The 26,761-nt window shown below is 40.2% G+C and overlaps 1 protein-coding gene across 2 annotated transcripts in view; it reads left to right on the forward strand.

The window, feature by feature from the left end:
- Positions 1-26,761, forward strand: part of Pdhb (Pyruvate dehydrogenase E1 beta subunit) — a 126,158-nt gene that overhangs the window by 17,444 nt on the left and 81,953 nt on the right. For both annotated transcript variants that reach the window (XM_053774938.1, XM_070100799.1), the window contains exons 3-5: positions 9,826-9,972; positions 10,318-10,425; positions 11,711-11,818. In XM_053774938.1, coding sequence (XP_053630913.1) covers positions 9,826-9,972; positions 10,318-10,425; positions 11,711-11,818 — 363 coding nt within the window. The remainder of the gene's footprint in view (positions 1-9,825; positions 9,973-10,317; positions 10,426-11,710; positions 11,819-26,761) is intronic.

The raw sequence follows: 26,761 nt of genomic DNA on the forward strand, positions 1-26,761 counted from the left end.
GAGGTACTGAAGTTTGCAATTGAGTTTAATCTTCTGTTGGAGGTTAGCTGTGGTGACTGTGCTGAGAATATGCTCAGCGGTGTGTTGTCAATCTGAAGATTGGCCCTCATATTCCTTGCAGTTTCAAAGGATTCCTTAGCGATGTTAGAAAGTTCTTAGGCACATTCAGTTAAGTAAGCTTGGGTAGCTGGAGAGAAGGGGTGCTTGGAGTTGGAGAGTTGTGCAGGAGTAGACTTAGGGATCACCTTCTCTGCCAGGCAATCTTGTAGGAAGTTGTGTCTGTTGCGATAGCTGTGAGCATGAAGAAGGGTGTCCAAATCACTGCCCTTAAGGACCTCGCCAACGACCCCAACATTATCGTCACCACCGCCGACAAAGGAGGTGGAGTCGTCATACTCAACACCAGTGACTACAACACTAAAATGATGGACCTTTTGAATGATCAATCTACATACGAACCCATCAGCACTCAACAGTGGGAGACGCTCACCAAAGACTTTCTATACAAAACCAGACAAATACTCAAACGCACTAGAGAAGGGAAGAAACTTCTGTACTTGTTACCAAGCAACCCTAAACCAGCACACATGTATGGTTTACCCAAGACCCATAAACACAACATTCCTCTCAGACCAATCACGTCAGGAATAGGCACTGCTCCACACAAACTAGCCGGAGTTCTTGCCAAACATCTTTCCTGCCTTCTGGGGACCATCAGCCCTGCTCATCTTAAACACTCGGGTGACCTTCTCAACCGCATCCGAAACCTCTCCATCCGTAACAAGAAACTAAGCAGTTTGGATGTGACTTCCCTCTTCACAAAAGTACCTACCAAAAAAGCCATCGAGGTTCTACGACGTAAAGTCAATCAGGACCTTAATCTTCCTCTACCTCCCGGAGATTTTGTTGACTTGATTGAACTCTGTGATAATTTCAACTGTTTTTCTTTCAATAACAAGCTCTACAAACAAACCTACGGCATGAGAATGGGGTCCCCCATCAGTGCCGTCCTAGCCAACTTATACATGGAACACCTAGAGTCCTAACACTTCACCAACATCATCCCTTCAAGCGCCACTTGGTTACGTTACGTGGACGACGTCCTCGTAATAACTCCCAAACGTTTTGATGTACTGAATCTTCAGGCAAGGCTCAACGCAGTTGAACCGGCGATCCAGTTTACACTAGAAGAAGAGTCCAATGACAAGCTACCTTTCCTCGACGTCCTCATTCACAAAGTAGACAACAACCTAAGATTTCAAGTTTATCGGAAACCCACCAATAAAAATGATCTCACACACTTCTATTCCAGTCAAGATACCAAGACCAAAAGAGGCATCATCATCGGGTTTTTCCTAAGAGCATACCGAATTTGTAGTCCTGAGTTTCTTGACGAGGAATGTACATACATTCACCAAACATTCACTGAGCTACATTTTCCTTCCTTTTTCATCAAAGACTGCAAGAAAAGAGCTCTTCAGATCATTAATTCTCCACGCACCAACACCACTCCCAACAAAGTTATAATTCTTCCCAACAGCCAGGTTGCACTGAACGTTTCAAAAGTACTTTCACAAGCTAACACCAGAGGTGCCATCGCTTCTAGCACTTCAATAAAGGATCTAACCAGAACAAAATCCAAGCACCACGAACCAGTCAACGCAGGAGTTTGCACTATACCCTGTGGAGGCTGTGACAAGATTTACGTAGGTGAAACAGCAAGAAACCTCGACACCCGCCTCAATGAACACATTTACGCATGTAGGAACGATAACTTGAACAACGCCTGTGTACAACATCGAAATTCTACCAATCATCTCATGAAATTCAGAGACGCCCAATTAGTGATTAAAGAAACTAATTTCCGCAGACGCAAGTGCCTCGAATCAGCACTGATCGCTGTTTCGAATACAATTAAACAAAACAACGGCAGCTTCTCCATCTCTGAAATCTTAGCAAGAATCCTCCTGAAAACAGTAAACCCTGCCATCACATAGTCTCTCCTGTTATACTACACAAAGCACATTACAGAGAGTGAACACTGAAACAGGCTGCCTCTTTCCAGTCTATATTTGACCAACCTATTTTTATGTTACCCAAGTAATAGCTTTTGTACCCTTTTACTCATGTACGAATTAATTGCTCTACCATATTGTATTACTACTACTACTTTTGTCACTGCTACTACTACCACTAGTGAACATCTAAATGGTACCTCACTAGTACTGCACCTCACTCTGAGCCTTTATATACCCTCTGTGTCCATGTATTGTTTGTAATGGCTTTATAAAGCTCCTGGAGAGCGAAACGTTGCCACAATAAAATGTCACATTAGTTGCACTTGTGTCCTTTTAATTTTTTATTTGTCTGTTCATTGAATGAATGAAGCAGTGTATTGTTCTATGTTTGTCATTTATATTTTTAATGGATATTTTTTATGCTCCCTATTTAATTGTGGTTAAAGAGCAGTATTAAAACATGTCTTTTGTTACAAAAGGCAATACAGTGGACCCCCGCATAACGATTACCTCTGAATGCGACCAATTATGTAAGTGTATTTATGGAAGCGCGTTTGTACGTGTATGTTTGGGGGTCTGAAATGGACTAATCTACTTCACAATATTTCTTATGGGAACAAATTCGGTCAGTACTGGCACCTGAACATACTTCTGGAGTGAAAAAATATCGTTAACCGGGGGTCCACTGTACTTTACATTAAATTACACTACACATTATTTTTTTTTTTTTTTCAACAAGTCGGCCATCTCCCACCGAGGCAGGGTGACCCAAAAAAGAAAGAAAATCCCCAAAAAGAAAATACTTTCATCATCATTCAACACTTTCACCACACTCGCACATTATCACTGTTTTTGCAGAGGTGCTCAGAATACAACAGTTTAGAAGCATACACATATAAAGATACACAACATATCCCTCCAAACTGCCAATATCCCAAACCCCTCCTTTAAAGTGCAGGCATTGTACTTCCCATTTCCAGGACTCAAGTCCGACTATGTGAAAATAACCGGTTTCCCTGAATCCCTTCACTAAATATTACCCTGCTCACACTCCAACAGATCGTCAGGTCCCAAGTACCATTCGTCTCCATTCACTCCTATCTAACACGCTCACACACGCTTGCTGGAAGTCCAAGCCCCTTGCCCACAAAACCTCCTTTACCCCCTCTCTCCAACCCTTTCGAGGACGACCCCTACCCCGCCTTCCTTCCCCTATAGATTTATATGCTTTCCATGTCATTCTACTTTGATCCATTCTCTCTAAATGACCAAACCACCTCAACAACCCCTCTTCTGCCCTCTGACTAATACTTTTATTAACTCCACACCTTTTCCTAATTTCCACACTCCGAATTTTCTGCATAATATTTACACCACACATTGCCCTTAAACAGGACATCTCCACTGCCTCCAACCGTCTCCTCGCTGCTGCATTTACCACCCAAGCTTCACATCCATATAAGAGTGTTGGTACTACTATACTTTCATACATTCCCTTCTTTGCCTCCATAGATAACGTTTTTTGACTCCACATATACCTCAACGCACCACTCACCTTTTTTCCCTCATCAATTCTATGATTAACCTCATCCTTCATAAATCCATCCGCCGACACATCAACTCCCAAGTATCTGAAAACATTCACTTCTTCCATACTCCTCCTCCCCAATTTGATATCCAATTTTTCTTTATCTAAATCATTTGACACCCTCATCACCTTACTCTTTTCTATGTTCACTTTCAACTTTCTACCTTTACACACATTACCAAACTCATCCACTAACCTTTGCAATTTTTCTTTAGAATCTCCCGTAAGCACAGTATCATCAGCAAAAAGTAACTGTGTCAATTCCCATTTTGAATTTGATTCCCCAAAATTTAATCCCACCCCTCTCCCGAACACCCTAGCATTTACTTCCTTTACAACCCCATCTATAAATATATTAAACAACCATGGTGACATTACACATCCCTGTCTAAGACGTACTTTTACCGGGAAGTAGTCTCCCTCTCTTCTACACACCCTAACCTGAGCCTCACTATCCTCATAAAAACTCTTTACAGCGTTTAATAACTTACCACCTATTCCATATACTTGCAACATCTGCCACATTGCTCCCCTATCCACTCTATCATATGCCTTTTCTAAATCCATAAATGCAATAAAAACTTCCCTACCTTCATGTAAATACTGTTTACATATATGCTTCAATGTAAACACTTGATCTACACATCCCCTACCCACTCTGAAACCTCCTTGCTCATGCGCTATCCTACATTCTGTCGTACCTCTAATTCTTTCAATTATAACCCTACCGTACACTTTTCCTGGTATACTCAGTAAACTTATTCCTCTATAATTTTTACGGTCTCTTTTGTCCCCTTTCCCTTTATATAAAGGGACTATACATGCTCTCCGCCAATCCCTAGGTACCTTCCCCTCTTTCATACATTTATTAAACAAAAGTACCAACCACTCCAACACTATATCCCCCCTGCTTTTAACATTTCTGTCATGATCCCATCAGTTCCAGCTGCTTTACCCCCTTTCATTTTACGTAATGCCTCGCGTACCTCCCCCACACTTACATTCTGCTCTTCTTCACTCCTAAAAGATGGTATACCTCCCTGACCAGTGCATGAAATTACTGCCTCTGTTTCTTCCTTAACATTTAAAAGTTCCTCAAAATATTCTCGCCATCTACCTAATACAGTGGTCCCTCGTTTTTTGTAATTAATCCGTTCCTGGAGCCGTTACTATAAATGAAATTTACGATTTGCGAATCAATTTTCCCCCTAAGAAATAATGTAAATATAATTAATCCGTTCCTGACACCCAGAAGTATTAAAACGAAAAAAATTTTTACATGAAATATACATGTAGTACATAAACAATACAATGGGAAATGATGAATGAAACATTAACAGCTTAACACTTACCTTTATTGGAGATTCTACTTAGTGTATGGGGGACTGGAGGAGAGAGATTGGATTGTTTACAGTTTGGAAGGGGAATCCCCTTCCAGCAACACCTCAGGTACCAATTGCTTCTCTGGGGTTGCTTCTCTTCTCTGTTTCTTAGTGCCACCTGGACCACCTTGAGAGTCACTCTAGTCCTGTCTCGCAAAGTAACTGTGAAGAGAGCTCTGTTTCTGGCATCTCTTTAACACTTCCCTAAAATGGCCCAAGACTTTGTCACTGTACATATTTCTCACCTTCTTTACCACAGGCTTGGCACTAGGAGCTTTCTTTGGAGCCATGGTAGCTTATTTAGTGTTTGCAAGCACTAAAATGAGTGGAATATTATGAAATATTTCGTAGGAGCACTTAAGGGGACCTTCACTCACTGGTAAACAATGCCAGACTGGCTGGGTAGGGAGGCCGCCCCGGCTCACACGATGCATACGCGTCCCGGACGAACTACTATTCGCGAGTCAACCTATGAAAAGCGAGTCCATGTTTATACGAAAATACTCCTATGATTGGCGAAATTTACGATTGCCGAGAACTACGAAAAGCGAGGGACCACTGTACCTCCATCTCCCCATCTACTAACTCCCCTACTCTGTTTTTAACTGACAAATCCATACTTTCCCTAGGCTTTCTTAACTTGTTTAACTCCAAATTTTTTCTTATTTTCATTAAAATTTCTTGACAGTGCCTCTCCCACTCTATCATCTGCTCTCCTTTTGCACTCGCTCACCACTCTCTTTACCTTTCTTTTACTCTCCATATACTCTGCTCTTCTTATAACACTTCTGCTTTGTAAAAACCTCTCATAAGCTACCCCTTTCTCTTTTATCACACCCTTTACTTCATCATTCCACCAATCACTCCTCTTTCCTCCTGCCCCCACCCTCCTATAACCACAAACTTCTGCCCCACATTCTAATACTGCATTTTTAAAACTATTCCAACCCTCTTCAACCCCCCCACTACTCATCTTTGCACTAGCCCACCTTTCTGCCAATAGTCGCTTATATCTCACCCGAACTTCCTCCTCCCTTAGTTTATACACTTTCACCTCCCTCATACTTGTTGTTGCCACCTTCCTCTTTTCCCATCTACCTCTTACTCTAACTGTAGCTACAACTAAATAATGATCCGATATATCAGTTGCCCCTCTATAAACATGTACATCCTGGAGCCTACCCATCAACCTTTTATCCACCAATACATAATCTAGTAAACTACTTTCATTATGTGCTACATCATACCTTGTATATTTATTTATCCTCTTTTTCATAAAATATGTATTACTTATTACCAAATCTCTCTCTACACATAGCTCAATTAAAGGCTCCCCATTTACATTTACCCCTGGCACCCCAAATTTACCTACTACTCCCTCCATAACATTTTTACCCACTTTAGCAATGAAATCCCCAACCACCATTACTCTCACACTTGATTCAAAACTCCCCATGCATTCACTCAACATTTCCCAAAATCTCTCTCTCTCCTCTACACTTCTCTCTTCTCCAGGTGCATACACACTTATTATAACCCACTTTTCACATCCAATCTTTATTTTACTCCACATAATCCTTGAATTAATACATTTATAGTCCCTCTTTTCCTGTCATAGCTTATCCTTCAACATTATTGCTACTCCTTTAGCTCTAACTCTATTTGAAACCCCTGACCTAATCCCATTTATTCCTCTCCACTGAAACTCTCCCACCCCCTTCAGCTTTGTTTCACTTAAAGCCAGGACATCCAGCTTCTCATTCATAACATCCACAATCATCTCTTTCTTATCATCTGCACAACATCCACGCACATTCAGACTTCCCACTTTGACAATTTTCTTCTTATTCTTTTTAGTAATCTTTACAGGAAAAGGGGTTACTAGCCCATTGTTCCCGGCATTTTAGTTGACTTTTACAACACGCATGGCTTACGGAGGAAAGATTCTTATTCCACTTCCCCATGGATATAAAAGGAAAAGTAATAAGACCAAGAACTATTAAGATAAAATCAAAGAAAACTCAGATGAGTGTGTATAAATAAATGTGTACATGTATGTGTAGTGTGACCTAAGTGTAAGTAGGAGTAGCAAGACATACCTGTAATCTTGCATATTTATGAGACAGACAAAAGACATCACCAATCCTACCATCATGTAAAACAATCACAGGCTTTCGTTTTACTCACTTGGCAGGACGGTAGTACCTCCCTGGGTGGTTGCTGTCTACCAACCTACTACCTTATTATTTATATACGTTATTTCAGGCAAAAATTTGATGACAATAGTATTGTAATAATGTTGGTAGAATTACCGACAGTGTGTAAAGTTAAAGGACACAAGTACAACTAATGTTCCTAAGAGCTTACCAAATCTGTAGTCCTGAGTTTCTTGACAAAGAATGTACTTACATACACCAAACCTTTACTGATCTACATTTTCCTTCCTTTTTCATCAAAGACTGCAAGAAAGAGCTCTTCAGATCATAAATTCTCTGTGCACCAACACCACTCCTAACAAAGTTATCATCCTTCCCAACAGCCAGGTTGCACTGAACATTTCCAGGGTACTCGCACAAACTAACACTAAAGTCGCCATCGCCTCCAGCACTTCCATAAGGGATCTAACCAGGAGAGAATCGAACCACCATGAACCAGTCAATGCAGGAGTTTACACTATACCATGTGGAGGCTGTGACAAGATATATGTAAGGGAAACAGCTAGGAACCTCAAAACACGCCTCTGTGAACACAACGCATGTAGGAATGATAACTTGAACAGTGCCTATGTACAACACCAGAATTCCACCAATCATCTCATAAAATTCAACGACGCCCGACTAGTAATCAGAGAGCCAAATTTCCGCAGATGTAAATACCTTGAATCATTATTAATCACTGTTTCTAACACAATCAAGCAAAATAAAGGCAGCATCATCTCTGAAGTATTATCAAAAATCCTCCTCAAAACAGTAAACCCTGCCATCACACAGTCTCTGTTACATAAGAACACAACAGAGAAGGAACACTGAAACAGACCTTCTCAGATCCAACCACCAACAGAAATATTTGTCTAACCTATTTTTATGCTACCCAAGTAATAGTTTTTTGACCTTTTACTCATGTGAAAGTTGATTGTTCTACCATATTGTATTACTACTACTATTACAACTTATATTACTACTACTACTACCACCACTAGGATTACACCTCACTAAGCCTATATATATACTGAATAACTGAACCTTATAAATTGTATATCTTAAATGTTTCTCACAATTATATCACATAAATGTTAAACCTAAGACCCAATCTAACTTTGTTATTTTTTAAATACACTACCTAACAGAATACTCCATTCGACTGAATGTACAGCAATGCATGCAACCATATGACCTGTCTTTGTAATACTCATTTGTGCTTTATTGTTATCTGTTTACAATAATGTTTTATCACTGATTACATCATTGCTTAGTTAATCTTAAGTTAATTTTAAGCCCGCCCGTAATGCTATGCATACAAGTGGCTTTGGCATGCTGCTCTTACCTGTATTTTTTTGTACCTCTGTATGTATGCTCAAATTACTAAATAAATAAATAAATATACCCTCTGTGTCCATGTATTGTTTGTAACGGCTTGATAAAGCTCCTGGAGAGCGAAAGGTTGCCACAATAAAATGTCACATTAGTTGCACTTGTGTCCTTTTACTTTACACAATAGTATTGATAGCATATAGTACTAATAATAAAGGTAATAATTGTGTATTGTATGAAGCAAAACTACTTAAGATTTAACTTGGTATCATACTATGTGTATAGGGTTGATAATATAAAATTTGTAGTAAAAACATACTTCAGTAGTTGATTGGGTATCTACATTAGGAAAAGCAGATTAATAAAACTAGAAGAAAAAAAATATTTGTGGAAGAGTGTTACATTAAAGATACAGTGGAACCTCAAATATCGAACTTTCTTCGTTCCAGACGGCTGTTCGAGTGCCGTTACCGAACTAATTTATTCCCATCAGGAATAATGTAAATTAGATTAATTTATTTCAGACCTTCAAAAATACACTTATAAAAGCACTTACAAAAATACACTTACATAATTGGTTGAGTATTTCAGTTAAATTTTCATTTAGTATTCATTTTTACAGTTTCCCTTTGCTGTATAATTTTATACATTGTTTAATGTAGTAGTACATTTTTAATAATATAATATCTTCATTTACTACACACACACAAACACATGTACATGGTATACAGGCCTAGCTGACATCAGTGACATACTACTAGATAGAAAGCCACTTGTTATGCTGAGCATTTCAGGCAAATTAGGCTAGTTTTGTCCCAGGATGCAACCCACACTAGTTGATCAACACCCAGGTACCCATTTTAAACTGATGGGTGAACAGGGACAGCAGGTGTCTTATGGAAACACATCCCTAATGTTTTCCAGCCATACTGGAGGAGATTTGAACTCTGGACAGTAGTGTGTGAGCCGAGTGCTTTTTAGTTGTTGTCAATTTTGGTTGTTGAATCGACATCTGGAACGAATTAAATTCGACAACCAAGGTTCCATTGTAATAATAATACCTTTGATATGCCTTTGAGAGGCTTCAAGAGTTTTCCTGCTCTTTCAGCCCAGAGGTTTGTCTGGTGCTTGCCTGGTCAACCAGGGTGTTAGTGGCCTGCTAGCCCACATATCCATCATTGGTGTAGCATATTGCCTCTGTATTTGAAAAATTCTCCATGAATATATATGTAAACAAGGTTTACCCAGATTGATAAAGGCTTAATTGTACAATAGTACCCAAAATTAACATGTATTTTGTTGCACAGGTGTTCCTGATGGGAGAAGAGGTAGCTCAGTATGATGGTGCTTATAAGATATCACGTGGCTTGTGGAAGAAGTATGGTGACAAGCGAGTGATAGACACTCCAATCACTGAGAGTGGTTTTGCTGGTATTGCTGTGGGAGCTGCTATGGTATGTAAGGACTACCTCCCTCTCTTGTACTAATCAAATAGGCCATATATTTTTTATAAGGTTTGCTTTATTTGAATATTATTTAGATGTACAAATTAGTTTTTCATAGTAAGCTGACTCCCCAAAATACTCTGCATAACCAGGGGCTTTCTATTTAGTATATCATTAATGTTACCTTTTCTGATACATGTGTAAACCATATTTTCTAGAGATAAACTATCATTTATAGTGTGTGAGAATGTGTTAACACAGCACTTGTTCAATAAATGGGCCATCAAGAGCAGCTGGACTACTGTTCATAATTTGTATTAAATCCTCATAATTTATTTTGTTTAATTGTTGTAGGGTGGTTTGCGTCCAGTGTGTGAGTTCATGACCTTCAATTTCTCAATGCAAGCTATTGATCATGTTGTCAACTCTGCCTCCAAGACCTTCTACATGTCTGCTGGCCTGGTATAGTAACTAATTTATAAATGTAACTTTTTTCCTCTCTTATTTTCTTTCTTCTCTCTCCTTATCTCTTGCTTTTCTTTTTCTTTTCTTCCTCTTCTCTCTTTTCCATTTTCTTTTTCTCCTCTATTTTCTGTTTTTCTTTCTTTTATCCTCTTCTCTCTCTCCTTTTCTGTCTCTTCCTTTTTTTCTCATCTCTTCTGTTTTTCATTTTCTCTCTTCATTTCTCTTTTTAACAGGCATTTTTGCAGGCTGAGGCTAAAGGTGCATAACCTTCAGTTACAAGCAAAAAAAAAAAAAAAGCTGTTACCTATCTCAGCTCATACAAAAAGCCTTCCTACGTTGAAGTGTATATTGTTGCTCAATTATTGCACTAATTCCCCAGTACAATCCTTAACTTGTTAAGTTCATCTTCCTCATCCTTTTATTTTTCATATATATTTTTTTAATTGCTGTTTCTTGCCCGAATTTAGTTTACTACTAGTACACTACCATGTAGTGTATGTTGTTGCACAATTTTACACAAATTCCTCAGTACATTCTCCCCTAAATTGTTGAAACCAACTACCCCATTCTTCTAGTATCATATATTTTTTTACATAAAATTAAATATTTTTTTATATTAATTTTCTAACACTATTTGTAACCACCATTTACAATAGAATTGATAACCAGTGCAGTATTATATTGTCTAAATTGTGCCATAATGAGAGTTAAGATTATCCCTGTGTGGAGATTATCTTTCCTGCAGCCAGCTTTAGACCAGAGATTTAATTTGGTCATTTTTACTTTATTTCTTCCTCGTTTGATTTTTCCAACATGTTCCTGACTTGACTTTTTTCTTTCTCTTATTTTCTGTCTTATTTTTTTTCTTGTTTTCTTTCTTCTTTCCTGTCTTCTCTCTCTCCCTTTCTATCTTCTCTCTCCTTTTCTTTCATCACAGTCACTCTTCATAACTAACACAAATTGGACATGCTTTGTCTTTAGATAATGCTTCAGTCTGTGCTTAACCATTTATGAAGTCATGTGTGATAAATGTCCAGGAAGGATCAAACATTGTCTTGTATAGTTATATTAATTTTTTTATTTTTCACGGTGACTCATTTCTGTTGTGTAACAGTTAGAAAAGCCCATATATACGTGGACACTTTGTAATACAGACTAGAGTACATATTACTGACACTCCTAGGAATTAGCAGCAGGTATTATTTTTTTTTTTTTAAGGCAATCCAACACATCTTGCAGAACAGCTGTGGAAGCTTCCAAATGAAACTTAACTTTATTCCAGATTCATGTACCAATTGTGTTCCGTGGACCAAATGGAGCAGCTGCTGGTGTTGGAGCTCAGCACTCCCAGTGCTTTGCATCTTGGTATTCTCAGTGCCCGGGGCTAAAGGCAAGTTGTGTTAAGGATTCTTGTTCGCAGTTATCTTTTATAACTAATCAGTCTTTCCAATTAGTTCTTTCTAAGTATCTTTTCAAAGAGGAAATCTTGTGCAATATGTAAATGAACTCAACTGGGTTCAGTCAAAGAAAGTTCAGTCTTAAACTGGAAAAGGGAAGAGTTATAATTGTGACCTCAGTGTTGCTGATTGTTTTAACCCCTAAATGGTCCAAATGTATATATACATTCTTACAGTTAGTTCCCCAAACGTGGATCAGCATTTTATTTTTCAGTCCTTCAAAATTGGCATGATAGGCCTGAGTCGCCTAGACACAAGAGAATGGGTCTGCGCACTCAGTGTGTGTAGTATGAAAAAAATTGGGGATGCCTTGGTACCACATGGTAGTTCGTTATATACAGGTCCATCTTGGGTCAACATCATGGCAAACCTTCATGATTCACTCATGCCTCGTCATGCTAACACTTATTTGAGGAAAGTGATATAGAATGTGAGTTTAGTGGATTTGACACTGGTGTGACTACTAATAATCAAGGAATTGGTGAAAATATCGACGATAACCCAAATGAACCTCAGCTCATCAACTCTGGGGTGGCCAGTGTGGCCACACCAGACCCTGGGCCAAGTATTTCTGGGGTGGCCAGTGTGGCTCACACAAGCTTTTAAATCTCTGCACAAAATTCAATTTAAACCAGCAAATAATAGAGCCTACTAGACTGGAGAATACACTAGACCTCATCTTCACTAACAATGATGATCTGATAAGAAATGTCACCATATCAAAAACAATATACTCAGATCACAACATAATTGAGGTTCAGACATGTATGCGTGGAGCCCCAGACCGACATAATGAGACTAGTCACGAGGGAGCATTCACCAAATTCAACTTCAATAACAAAAACATAAAGTGGGACCAAGTAAACCAAGTCCTAACCGATATAAGCTGGGAAGATATACTAAGCAACACAGACCCCAACTTATGCCTAGAACAGATTAACTTGGTGGCACTCGATGTATGCACAAGGCTTATTCCTCTAAGAAAAAGGAGGAGTAGATGTAAAATAGAAAGAGACAGGCGCTCCCTTTACAGGCGACGGAAAAGAATAACAGAGTGGCTAAAAGAGGTCAATATATCTGAAATGCGTAGGGAGACACTGGTCAGAGAAATAGCAAGCATCGAACTTAAGCTAAAGGAATCTTATAGGAGTCAGGAATCATGGGAAGAACTAAAAGCCATAAATGAAATCGAAAGAAACCCAAAGTATTTCTTCTCCTATGCCAAATCAAAGTCGAGAACAACGTCCAGTATTGGGCCCCTACTTAAACAAGATGGGTCCTACACAGATGACAGCAAGGAAATGAGTGAGCTACTCAAGTCCCAATATGACTCAGTTTTTAGCAAGCCGCTAACCAGACTGAGAGTCGAAGATCAAAATGAATTTTTTATGAGAGAGCCACAGAATTTGGTTAACACAAGACTATCCGATGTTATCCTGACGCCAAATGACTTCGAACAGGCAATAAATGACATGCCCATGCACTCTGCCCCAGGGCCAGACTCATGGAACTCCGGTTTCATCAAGAACTGCAAGAAGCCCCTATCACGAGCCTTTTCCATTCTATGGAGAGGGAGCATGGACACGGGGGTCGTCCCACAGTTACTAAAAACAACAGACATAGCCCCACTCCACAAAGGGGGCAGTAAAGCAACAGCAAAAAACTACAGACCAATAGCACTAACATCCCATATCATAAAAATCTTTGAAAGGGTCCTAAGAAGCAAGATCACCACCCATCTAGAAACCCATCAGTTACACAACCCAGGGCAACATGGGTTTAGAACAGGTCGCTCCTGTCTGTCTGAACTATTGGATCACTACGACAAGGTCCTAAATTCACTAAAGACAAAAAGAATGCAGATGTAATATATACAGACTTTGCAAAAGCCTTTGACAAGTGTGACCATGGAGTAATAGCGCACAAAATGCGTGCTAAAGGAATAACAGGAAAAGTCGGTCGATGGATCTATAATTTCCTCACTAACAGAACACAGAGAGTAGTCATCAACAGAGTAAAGTCCGAGGCAGCTACGGTGAAAAGCTCTGTTCCACAAGGCACAGTACTAGCTCCCATCTTGTTCCTTATCCTCATATCTGACATAGACAAGGATGTCAGCCACAGCACTGTGTCTTCCTTTGCAGATGACACCTGAATCTGCATGACAGTGTCTTCCATTGCAGACATTGCAAAGCTCCAGGCGGACATCAACCAAATCTTTCAGTGGGCTGCAGAAAACAATATGAAGTTCAACGATGAGAAATTTCAATTACTCAGATATGGTAAACACGAGGAAATTAAATCTTCATCAGAGTTCAAAACACATTCTGGCCACAAAATAGAGCGAAACACCAACGTCAAAGACCTGGGAGTGATCATGTCGGAGGATCTCAACTTTAAGGACCATAACATTGTATCAATCGCATCTGCTAGAAAAATGACAGGATGGATAATGAGAACCTTCAAAACTAGGGAGGCCAAGCCCATGATGACACTCTTCAGGTCACTTGTTCTATCTAGGCTGGAATATTGCTGCACACTAACAGCACCTTTCAAGGCAGGTGAAATTGCTGACCTAGAAAATGTACAGAGAACCTTCACGGCGCGCATAATGGAGATAAAACACCTCAATTACTGGGAGCACTTGAGGTTCCTAAAACTGTATTCCCTGGAACGCAGGCGGGAGAGATACACGATTATATACACCTGGAAAATCCTAGAGGGACTAGTACCGAACTTGCACACGAAAATCTCTCACTATGAAAGCAAAAGACTTGGCAGACGATGCAACGTCCCCCCAATGAAAAGCAGGGGTGTCACTAGCACGTTAAGAGACCATACAATAAGTGTCAGGGGCCCGAGACTGTTCAACTACCTCCCAGCATACATAAGGGGGATTACCAACAGACCCCTGGCAATCTTCAAGCTGGCACTGGACAAGCACCTAAAGTCGGTTCCTGACCAGCCGGGCTGTGGCTCGTACGTTGGTTTGCGTGCAGCCAGCAGCAACAGCCTGGTTGATCAGGCTCTGATCCACCAGGAGGCCTGGTCGCGGGGGCGTTGACCCCCGGAACTCTATCCAGGTAAACTCCAGGTAATCCAGGATGATGGAACCGTACCTTGGCAAGGGTCATACATTGTACACAGACAACTGGTATACAAGCCCTATGCTCGCTGATTTCCTAAGTGTGAACAATACTGATATATGTGGAACAGTGAGAAGGAATAGAAAACATATGCCAAGGTTCAGTGGAGGCACTGTTGAAAGTGCAGTGCAAGCGTTTCGTGCCAATGACATCATGGCACCAACATGGCATGACGAGCAGGACATGACATTTCTGTCGACCATCCACAGAAACGAGATGGTACAAACAAAGTGAACCGGGACACCAATGAACATATTGTCAAGCCAGCTGTTGTCGTCGACTATACGAACAATGTGCGACTAGTTGACAAGTGTGACATGATGATAAGGTTTTTTGACTGTGTGCGTAGGAGTCGCAATTGGTATATAAGTGTTTTTCCACCTTGTAGACATTGCAGTGCTCAATGCATTCAGAATGTATGAAATAAAGGCTGGAAAATGACAACATTTTGCAAATTTCTTCCTGAATGTTGTAAAATAGATAGCAAAAAGTATGGTACCACACCTGTACCTGTCCCTCAACAGCGACAAGTCCTTCAACCACACCCACAACCACAGCCAGTGGGGGAAGTGCCAGACTGAATCATCCCTAACTGTCACTACATGGTACCAATACCACCTACCCCAAAGAAGAAGTATTCCCAGAAAAAGTGTGTTGTGTGCGCTACCACCACAAAATGACCCCAACAGCGAAAGGACACATGATTCGTATGTCACTAGTGTGGGGTGGCACTCTGTATGAATCCATGCTTCATGGAGTATCATACAATCGTGGAATTCTAAAAACATAAGTGGAACACGTAAGTAGTAGGTTGGTAGACAGCAACCACCCAGGGAGGTACTACCGTCCTGCCAAGCGAGTGTAAAACGAAAGCCTGTACAATGGACTCTCGGTTTTTGTGTTTAACCTGTTCCAGAGCCATCAGCCAAAACTGAAATTGGCCAAAACTGAAACCATTTTTCCCTTAAGAAATAATGTAAATGGAATTAATCCGTTCCAGACACCCAGAAGTATCGACAAAAATTTTTTTTTTCTTACCTTAAAGATAGTTACATGCACAAAAGAATGAACATTACACATGACACTTACCTTTATTGAAGGCTGTTGTTGCTGGAAGGAAGACAGGGAGGAGGGGAGAGGGAAGAGAGGTTAGTCTTTGGAAGGGGAATCCCCATCCATAAGGACTCGGGTACCAAGTCCTTATCAGGGGTCACTTCCCTCCTTTGTTTTTTAATGCCACTAGGCCCAGCTTGAGAGTCAGTGAACCCCTGTTGCACAAAATATTTGTCCAGAGTGCTCTGTTTCTGGTGTCTCTTAAGATTTGCCTAAAAGAGGACATGACAGTCATTGTAAAAGTCACCAGCACGGATTGCAACAGCTTTCTCAGGGTGATGTTCCTCCACAAATGAATGCACTTTAGTCCACATTGCACAAATCTCCTTAATCTTTGAAGACAGCACCTTCTTCCATCTCTTCCTCCTCCTCCTCTGAAGCAGTTTCCTCAGCTGTGGTCTGTTGATGTTGCAGTTGAAGCTTTTACAGCTCATCAGTGGTTAGCTCTTCATTGTGGTCCTCCACCATCTCTTCCACATCATTGCCACTCACATCCAACCCCATGGAATTCCCCAGTGCCACAATTGATTGCACAACAGGTGTAGGGTTGACAGGGTCAGCTTCAAACCCTTCAAAATTCTTCTTTTGGACACAATCTGGCCACAATTTTCCCCAAGCAGAGTTCATTGTCCTGGAAGTCACTCCCTGCCAAGCCTTATCTATAAGACCTATGCAGTGAAAGATATTGGAGGGTTTCTTTTAGAACTCTCTTAGGGTCAATTCAGAGTCTGAGGTTATGTTAAAGCACCTTTGAAACATTGCTTTGGTGTACAGTTTTTTGAAGTTTGCAATGATCTGCTGGTCCATGGGCTGGATGAGAGGAGTGGTGTTAGGAGGCAAGAACTTCACTGTTACAAAACTGAATTCCTTAGACAATTGGCCTTCCAAGTCTGGAGGATGAGCCAGAGCATTATCCATTAACAGGAGGCATTGGAGTGGTAATTTATTATCCAGGAGGTATTTCTTCACACTCAGCCAAACACTTCATTGAACCATTCCAGGAAAATTTCCCTAGTGACCCATGCGCTACTGTTAGCCTTCTACATCACACACAGTTTACTCTTAACAACACTGTTTTTCTTGAAGACACTGAGATTTTCAGTGATACACCAGTAAAGGCTTCACTTTGAGATCCCCACAAGCATTACCACACAACAAGAGAGTTAGCCTGTCTTTCATAGGCTTGTGTCCTGGGAGTGCCTTTTCCTCCTGCGTAACATAGGTCTTCTTTGGCATTTTCTTCCAGAACAGGCCTGTTTTGTCACAATTGAACACTTGTTTGGGGTTGGAATTTTTCAGCCTCTACATAACATTTGAATTCCTGCACAAATTTTTCTGTGCTTGTTTGTATGAACTGGCACCCTCACCGTGCCTTACAACATTGTGTATGCCACTTCGCTCCTTGAATTTTTCGAACCAGCCTTTGCTGGCCTTAAATTCACCTACATCAGCACTTGTTTCAAGCAGTTTCTTTGAGATCGTCATGCAACTGCCTTGCCTTTTCACAAATTATAGACTGCACAACACTATACCCTGCTAACTCTTTCTATCTGATCCACACCAACAGCAATTTCTCCACTTCTTCAGTTGTTTGGGATCTCTGTTTGGTTATCGCATTCATCCCTTTCGCAACATCAGCTTCCATGATTTCTTTTCTCTTTGCCACAATGGAACTGATTGTTGCTGGTGACTTCCCGTACATCCTGTCAAGTTCAGCAATGCGTATGCCACTATCATATTTTCTTAGGATTTCTTTTTTCATTTCTATGGTGTTCCTCACTTTCTTTACCAAAGCACTGGCACTAGGAGCTTTCTTAGGGGTCATGGTCACTTATTTAGCAGTCACACAATAAACAAGTGGCAAAAACAGTGGATTATTACGAAATGTTTCATATAACCTGGCGGGATATATTCACTCACCGAGAAACAGCGCTACACTGGCTGAGAATGCTTGTGGGAGGCGGCTTTGTCTGCGCACTGGGCACTGGACAGGTTCCGTGCGATCATTGAAAACAGAGGTAATTGACGAAAACGGAACCAAAAAATCAACGAGAAAAGTAGGCCAAAACCGAAATCAGCGATAACAGAGATCAACGAAAACGGAGGGTCCACTGTAATTGTTTTACATGGTAGAATTGCTTCTGTCTTTTTTCTGTCTCATAAATATACAAGATTTCAGGTACATCTTGCTACTTCTGCTTACACTTAGGTCACACTACACATACATGTACACCTTTATGTATACACACTCATCTGAGTTTTCTTTGATTTTATCTTAATAGTTCTTGTAATTGTTTTACATGATGGTAGGACTTCTGGTGTCTTTTTTCTGTCTCATAAACATGCAAGATTTCAGGTATGTCTTGCTACTTCTCCTTACACTGAGGTCACACTACACATACATGTACATGTTTATGTATACACACCCATCTGAGTTTTCTTTGATTTTATCTTAATAGTTCTTGTTTTTATTGCTTTTCCTTTCATATCCATGGGGAAGTGCAATAAGAATCTTTCCTCCGTAGGCCATGCGTGTTGTAAAAATCATCTAAAATGCCGGGAACAATGGGCTAGTAACCCCTTTTCTCGTATAGCCTACTAAAAAGAAAAAGAAGAAAACCATCAAAGTGGGATGTTTGAATATGCGTGGATGTTGTGCAAATGATAAGAAAGAGATGATTGTGACTGTTATGAATGAGAAGCTGATGTCCTGGCTTTAAGTGAAACAAAGCTGAAGGGGGTGGGATCGTTTTATTGGGGAGAAATAAATGGGATTAGGTCAGGGGTTTCAAATAGAGTTAGCAATAATGTTGAAGGATAAGTTATTGCAGGGAAAGAGGGAATACAAATGTATGAATTCAAGGATTATGTGGAATAACATAAGGGTTGGATGTGAAAAGTGGCTTATAGTAAGCATTTATGCACCTGGAGAAGAGTGAAGTGTAGAGGAAATGGAGAAATTTTGGGAAATGTTGAGTGAGTGCATGGGGAGTTTTGAACCAAGTGAGAGAGTACTTGTGGTTGGGATCTCGGTGCTAAGGTGGGTAAAAATGTTGTTGAGGGAGTTGTAGGTAAATTTGGGGTGCCAAGGGTAAATGAAAATGGGGAGCCTTTAACCCTTTGAGGGTCGACAGGCCCTCTCAGAAACTCGTTCTCAGGGTCGGCCAGATTTCAAAAAAAAAAACAAAAAAAAATTTCTTATGAAAAAAATAGTTTTTTTTTTTTCTAAACATTATAGGCTAAACAAAAAAATTTTACTGTCAATACTTACCGAGATATGGAGGCGTGAAGTTTGCCAAAATTGAATAACATCTGGTAACATCGCCGACTGCCGTCGCCCAGTATTTTTCTATTTATTATGTACTATTTTCAATTATTTTTCAGTTTTTCTTTTTGAGTAACTTTTATGGCCTCTGAGGCCAACATGATCATTATTTTGTAAGTTATTTCTTTTTCAATACTACACAATAAGGGCGTAAATACTGTTGTCATTATTTTGTTTATAGAAAATATTTACACAAACGATATGAAATGTTGTTTATTACTATTTTTCTATATTTATATACACATATACAGTCACAGGGAATGTTTCTAGAAGTTCTGCAGCCTGTGGAACTCTTTGAAACATGGTGTCATGCGCAGTGGTGTTTTACACTCCTCACACATAAAACGAGTGTCTCTGCGTTGTTGTGGGCGTTTTTTTGTATGTGCACAGACGTAACGCCTCTTCTGAGCCTTTTTCTTGAAAGCAGTAGCAGGCAGTTTAACCAGGAAGTGATCACCATGCTTCAAACAAGCAGGTAGTTGTTGATAATTTGGTGGGCGGTCAATTGCAGGTGCTGTTCCTTGGTACTTGAATACTATTTGTCTGATGACAGACAAACAGAATTCGCCATACTGTGGTTTGTTTCTGGTCCTCATCTTATACATATTATAAGCATTGAGCATGGAAATGTCCAGAAGATGGAAAAACAGTTTGATGTACCACTTATAACTCTTGCGAACACAATCAGCAAACCCAATCTGCATGTCACATTTGTCCACTGAACGCATGTTGAAGGTGTAATCAATCACAGCTGCAGGTTTTAGAATGGGTTCATTGCTCTCTCTATGCTGCCTGCCACTGTCTGCCACTTCATTAGGGTGAACTGATGACAACAGTGTGACATCTCGTTTGTCATGCCACCGAAATGCCATGATGTCATTGGCAGCAAACGCCTGCACCTCACCTCTATGAGTGCCAGCGTCAAACCTGGGCATATGTTTCTGATTTGCTCGCACTGTGCCACACGCATCTGTCATGTTCACTCGCAAAAAATCACCGAGTGAGGGGCTTGTTATCTGTATATAATATATGCCCCTTACCAAGGTATGGTTCTATCATTGTTCTAACCACATCACCTGAGATGCCCAATAACTTCCTGGTATTTTGCAATGTATAACTTCCAGTGTACACAATAATATCCAATACCAGACCACTGTAACAATCACAAAGCACAAACAACTTTATACCAAAGCATTTCCTCTTGCTTGGTATGTACTGCTTGAAAGAGAGTCTTCCTTTGAACAGAATCAAAGACTCGTCAATTACAAGCTTCCTGAAGGGATAAAAATGCGTACTGAATTTCTCTTTCAGATACACAAACACATTCCTAATCTTATATAACCTGTCAGTTCTGTTAGGCCTGGTTTTGTCTGAGAAGTGAAGCATACGTAACATTAGCACAAATCGATTCACTGGCATTATATCACTGAAACCTGGGGTTGCAATCAGACAGTCTGTTGACCAGTATGATATCACTTTGTGCTTATACACATGTGGCATAAGCATTATTGTGGCAAAGAAAAGATACATCTCAGCCACAGTTGCCCCCTTCCACTGGCGTAGATGTGATTTTGGTGAAAATAATGTGTTTGCCATGGTGTACTCGTAGTATGTGTTGCTTTCCATGACAATACTTTCCATCAGGGGTTCGTCAAAGAATAACTCGAAACATTCCAGTTCAGTGGCATTGTTCCCAAGTGTACAAAAGATGGCCGTATTCCACTTTGGCTGTCATCAAACTGGTGGGGATTTGGAACAAAATTGACAGCTTCCTGCCAATCCCAGGTGCGGTCTGCTGGTGGGTATTGGACAATGACAGGTGGTTGTGGTTGTCGAGGTTGTGGTTGTGGAGGCTGGTGTGGTGGGTGGGTGGGGGATGGTGGCCTTTGTTGTAGATCAGCTGAGGCAGCAGCGTGGGTGACAGCATGGCCCACTGCTGGTGCCTCATCGCCAGCACCACTACCACCACGCACATTTTCCATCCCAATTGCAACAGTATCATCGTCATTTTCACTGTCTGTTCCTGTTGTACAGCCACGGGATGTACTCCAAGATGCACTCCTTTCCCTTGGAATAGCATATGGCACACTACCAGAGCGCATATATCGTCGTATATACTGACGCTTCACTGGGGAATATTGCACTTCACTATCACTACTGGAACTAGTTTGAAGAGCTTGTAGTTCATATTCACTATCACTATCATCAGACATGCTCTCATCTGAGTCTGGGATTTGGGAAAATAGAAGTTTCCTCTTGGATTCTGGTACAACTGAACGTGAACAAGACGGCCCAGCACCAGAGGTGGAAGGCTGAGGGTCGTCTGGGTTTTCCTCACTATTACCGATATTATGATCATTAGTTTCGGTCAAAACCTCACCAAAACCTTGAAACTCATCTTCACTGGCACTTCCATCTGTATTAGAACTGTCACTGGGGAACAAAAGTGTCCCAATTCGCCGAGGAGTGAGGAGCTTCTTACCGCGAGGCATGGTGGACATTGTTTACTAATATGGCGTTCCCACAATGCACCACTGGGTCCCAGATTTTTTTTCTACCGTGCACACCGACCACACAGACCCATTCTCTCACGTCTAGGACTACCAGCCTTTTCCCGCGAGATTTGACGGCGCTAGAATTTATGCGTACTAGTACGTCAAAAATCCCTGCGCGTAAGCCGTACTAGTACGTCCGAAACCCTCAAAGGGTTAATTGAGCTGTGTGTAGAAAGAGGTTTGATAGTAAGTAATGCATATTTTATGAAAACGGGGATAAATAAGTATACAGTGGAACCTCTACTTGCGAGCGCATCCACGTGCAAGTTTTTCCAAATATGAGCAGTCGATAGGTCAATTTTTTGCTTCCATGTGCGAGCAAAATTTCCATAAGTGAGCAGACCTCAAGGCAGGTTCCTTGACGCTGGTGAGGGGCTCTTGCTCTTGATCTAGGGATTTGTATCTTATTTTTTTTTGTTGGACAATCTTATTGAAAGTTGGGTAATTTATAATGAAAAGATGCTTCTTAACTTAAACAAAAAATGAAGGATATTGGAGCATAAATAATGGAGTTCACTTCTCAGCAATTAGCCACCCATTAGCAGTATTTTCGTATGGTTTTTATGGTTGTATATCGTTATTTTAGTCTCATTTGATAGAATGGAAGATATATTACAGAAATATGATTTTGTTTGCTTTCATGACGAAAAGTACCTTGAAATTGAGCTCGACGTAGGAGAAATGTTCCATTGCTTGGCTGTTTAAGTGTAAACAAATGATGTCACTGGCCATTCCAGTATGCAGTAGTGAATGGGTTCACATTATTTATACAATTATTGCAATAAGGCATAACAGTATATCTTATATTTTTTGTGGGAATAAAAATTACAAATTATTTACATTGTAGTAGTAATAATAATAATAATAATAATAATAATAATAATATGTATAATAATAATAATAATAATAATACATATTATAATAATAATATAATACAATAATAATAATATATGTATAATAATAATACACATAATAATAATAATGTACTACATAGTAATAATAATTATAATAATAGACGGCTTCAATAGGCCGTCACTAGATGGCAGTGTTTACCACAACAAAAAGGGAGGGTTGTGAAGTGTATTTTTGAGGGTCTGAAATGAACTAATGTAATTTACATTATTCCTGATGGGAATAAATTCGTTTGGCAACGGCACTCAAACAGCCGTCTGGAACGAACAAAGTTCGATGTTTGAGGTTCCACTGCATTTTATTCATTCTAGAGTATATATGAGGTTTCTATGTTATTTATATTGTTTATTATTGCATATTAGATGAACTATGATAGATAAATAAGCCGAAGAGTTGATGATAGCGAAATACGTATTCAAGGAGTATTTTGTCCTCTCTCCAGAAAAACTCTCGTCGGCCGCCACCGCCACATATATAATGACATATTTTATTCATTCTGGAGTATGTATCAGGTTTCTGTGTTATTTATGTCATATTAGATGAACTGTGATAGATGAATAAGCCGTATAGATGATAGCGAAATTATTCATGAAGTATTTTGTCTGGTCTCCAGACAAACTCTCGTTCACCGCCGACACCGCCCATACCAATACATGAATTACATATTTTATTCATTTTAGGTTGGAGGGAGGGGGTAAAGGAGGTTTTGTGTGCGAGGGGCTTGGACTTCCAACAGGCATGCGTGAGCGTGTTTGATAGGAGTGAATGGAGACAAATGGTTTTTAATACTTGACGTGCTGTTGGAGTATGAGCAAAGTAACATTTATGAAGGGGTTCAGGGAAACCGGAAGGCTGGACTTGAGTCCTGGAGATGGGAAGTACAGTGCCTGCACTCTGAAGGAGGGGTGTTAATGTTGCAGTTTAAAAACTGTAGTGTAAAGCACCCTTCTGGCAAGACAGTGATGGAGTGAATGATGGTGAAAGTTTTTCTTTTTCGGGCCACCCTGCCTTGGTGGGAATCGGCCAGTGTGATAATAAAAAAATAATAATCAGGTTTCTATGTTATTTATATTGTTTATTATATCATATTAGATGAAGTGAGATAGATAAATAAGCCGTAGAGTTGATACGCATTAGCGGAATTATTGAAGTACAGAATTCCACTGGAACGGATTAATTGCATTTCAATTAATTTAAATAAGGAAAATTGACTCTGCAAATGAGCAAATCCAGTTGCGAGCAAGGTCATGGAACGGATTAAACTCGCAAGTAGAGGTTCCACTGTGCGAGGTATGATACAGCATGTAATGAAAGTAGTTTGTTAGATTTTGTATTGGTGGATAAAAGGTTGATGGGTAGGTTTCAGGATGTACATGTTTATAGAGGGGCAACTGATATATTGGATCATTATTTAGTTATAGCTACAGTTAGAGTAAGAGGTAGATGGGACAAAAGCAAAATGGCAACAACAAGTAAGAGAGAGGTGAAAGTGTATAAACTAAGGGAACAGGAAGTTAGGGTGAGATATAAGCAGCTATTGGCAGAAAGGTGGGCTAGTGCAAGTATGAGTAGTGGGGGGGGGGGGTTGAAGAAGGTTGGAATAGTTTTACAAATGCAGTATTAGAATGTGGGGCAGAAGTTTGTGGCTATAGGAGGGTGGGTGCAGGAGGAAAGAGAAGTGATTGGTGGAACGATGAAGTAAAGGGTGTGATAAAAGAGAAAAAGTTAGCTTATGAGAGGTTTTTACAAAGCAGAAGTGTTATAAGAAGAGTAGAGTATATGGAGAGTAACAGAAAGGTGAAGAGAGTGGTGAGAGAGTGCAAAAGGAGAGCAGATGATAGAGTGGGAGAGGCACTGTCAAGAAATTTTGATGAAAAGAAAAAATTTTAGAGTTAGATAAACAAGTTAAGAAAGCCTAGGGAAAGAATGGATTTGCCAGTTAAATACAAAGTAGGGGAGTTAGTAGATGGGGAGCTGGAGGTATTGGGTAGATGGCAGGAATATTTTGAGGAACTTTTAAAGGCCGATGAAGAAAGGGAGGCGGTAATCTCGTGCACTGGCCAGGGAGGTATAGCATCTTTTAGGAGTGAAGAAGAGCAGGATGGGAGTGTGGGAGAGGTGCGTGAGGCATTACGTAGAATGAAAGGGGGTAAAGCAGCTGGAACTGACGGGATCATGACAAATGTTAAAAGCTGGGGGGGGATATAGTGCTGGAGTGGTTGGTATTTTTGTTTAATAATTGTATGAAAGAGGGGAAGGTACCTATTGATTGGCAGAGAGCATATATAGTTCCTTGATGTAAAGGGAATGGGGACAAAAGAGATTGTAAACATTATAGGGGAATAAGTTTACTGAGTATACCAGGAAAAGTGTACGGTAGGGTTATTATTGAAAGATCTAGAGCTAAGACAGAGAGTAGGATTTTGGATAAGCAAATAGGCTTTAGAGTGGGTAGGGGATGTGTAGATCAAGTGTTTACATTGAAGCATATATGTGAACAATATTTACATAAAGGTAGGGAACGTTTCATTGCATTTATGGATTTAGAAAAAGGCATATAGTAGAGTGGATAGGGCAGCAATGTGGCAGATGTTGCAAGTATATGGAATAGGTGGTAAGTTACTAAATGCTGTAAAAAGGTTTTATAAGGATAGGCTCAGGTTAGGGTGTGTGGGAGAGAGAGGGAGACTACTTCCCATTAAAAGTAGGTCTTAGACAGAAATGTTTAATGTTACCATGGTTAATTTATAGATGGGGTTATAAAAGAAATAAATGCTAGGGTGTTGGGGAGAGGGGTGGGATTAAATTATGGGGAATCAAATACAAAATGGGAGTTGACACAGTTACTTTTTGCTGATGATACTGTGCTTTTGGGAGATTCTAAAGAAAAGTTGCAAAGGTTAGTGGACGAGTTTGGGAGGGTGTGTAAAGATAGCTGAAAATGAACATAGATAAGAGTAAGGTGATGAGGGTGAATGTGTGTGAGGGTGTGTAAAGATAGCTGAAAATGAACATAGATAAGAGTAAGGTGATGAGGGTGAATGTCTTCAGATATTTGGGAGTTGGCTTCTCAGAGGATGGGTTTATGAATGATGAGGTTAGCCATAGAATTGATGAAGGAAAAAAGGAGAGTGGTGCATTGAGGTATCTGTGGAGACAAAAAACTTTATCCATGGAGGCAAAGAAGGGACTACTAAATTGTAGTGGTACTAATACACTTATATGGGTGTGAAGCTTGGGTTGCAAATGATGCAGCGAGGAGGTGGCTGGAGGCAGTGGAGATGTCCTGTCCATGGGCAATGTTTGGTGTAAATATTATGCAGAGAATTCGGAGTGTGGAAATTAGGAGGAGGTGTGGAGTTACTAAAAGTATTAGTCGGAGGACTGAAGAGGGGTTGTTGAGGTGGTTTGGTCATTTAGAGAGAATGGATCAAAGTAGAATGACTGGGAGAGCGTGCAAGTCTGTAGTGGAAGGAAGGCTGGGTATTGGTCGTCCTCGAGAAATTTGGAGAAGGTTTTGTGGGCGAGGGGCTTGGACTTCCCACAAGCATGTGTGAGCGTGTTAGATAGGAGTGAATGGAGACGCATGGTTTTTGGGACCTGACGAGCTGTTGGAATGTGAGCAGGGTAATACAGTGGTTCCTCGATAATTGTAAGACTCAATAGTCATAATTTTCGAAAATCGTATAATTATTTTCATCAAAACATTGGCTCGCGAATCGTCATTTGACTTGCAAATAGACATTCATCTGGGACGCGTTCACACAGCCCTGAGCCACCTCACACTCCATTCCCAGCCAGTGTGCCATTGTTTATCAGTGACTG

The sequence above is a fragment of the Cherax quadricarinatus genome, chromosome 1 (genome assembly GCF_038502225.1).
Source record: "Cherax quadricarinatus isolate ZL_2023a chromosome 1, ASM3850222v1, whole genome shotgun sequence".
NCBI lineage: Eukaryota > Metazoa > Arthropoda > Malacostraca > Decapoda > Parastacidae > Cherax > Cherax quadricarinatus.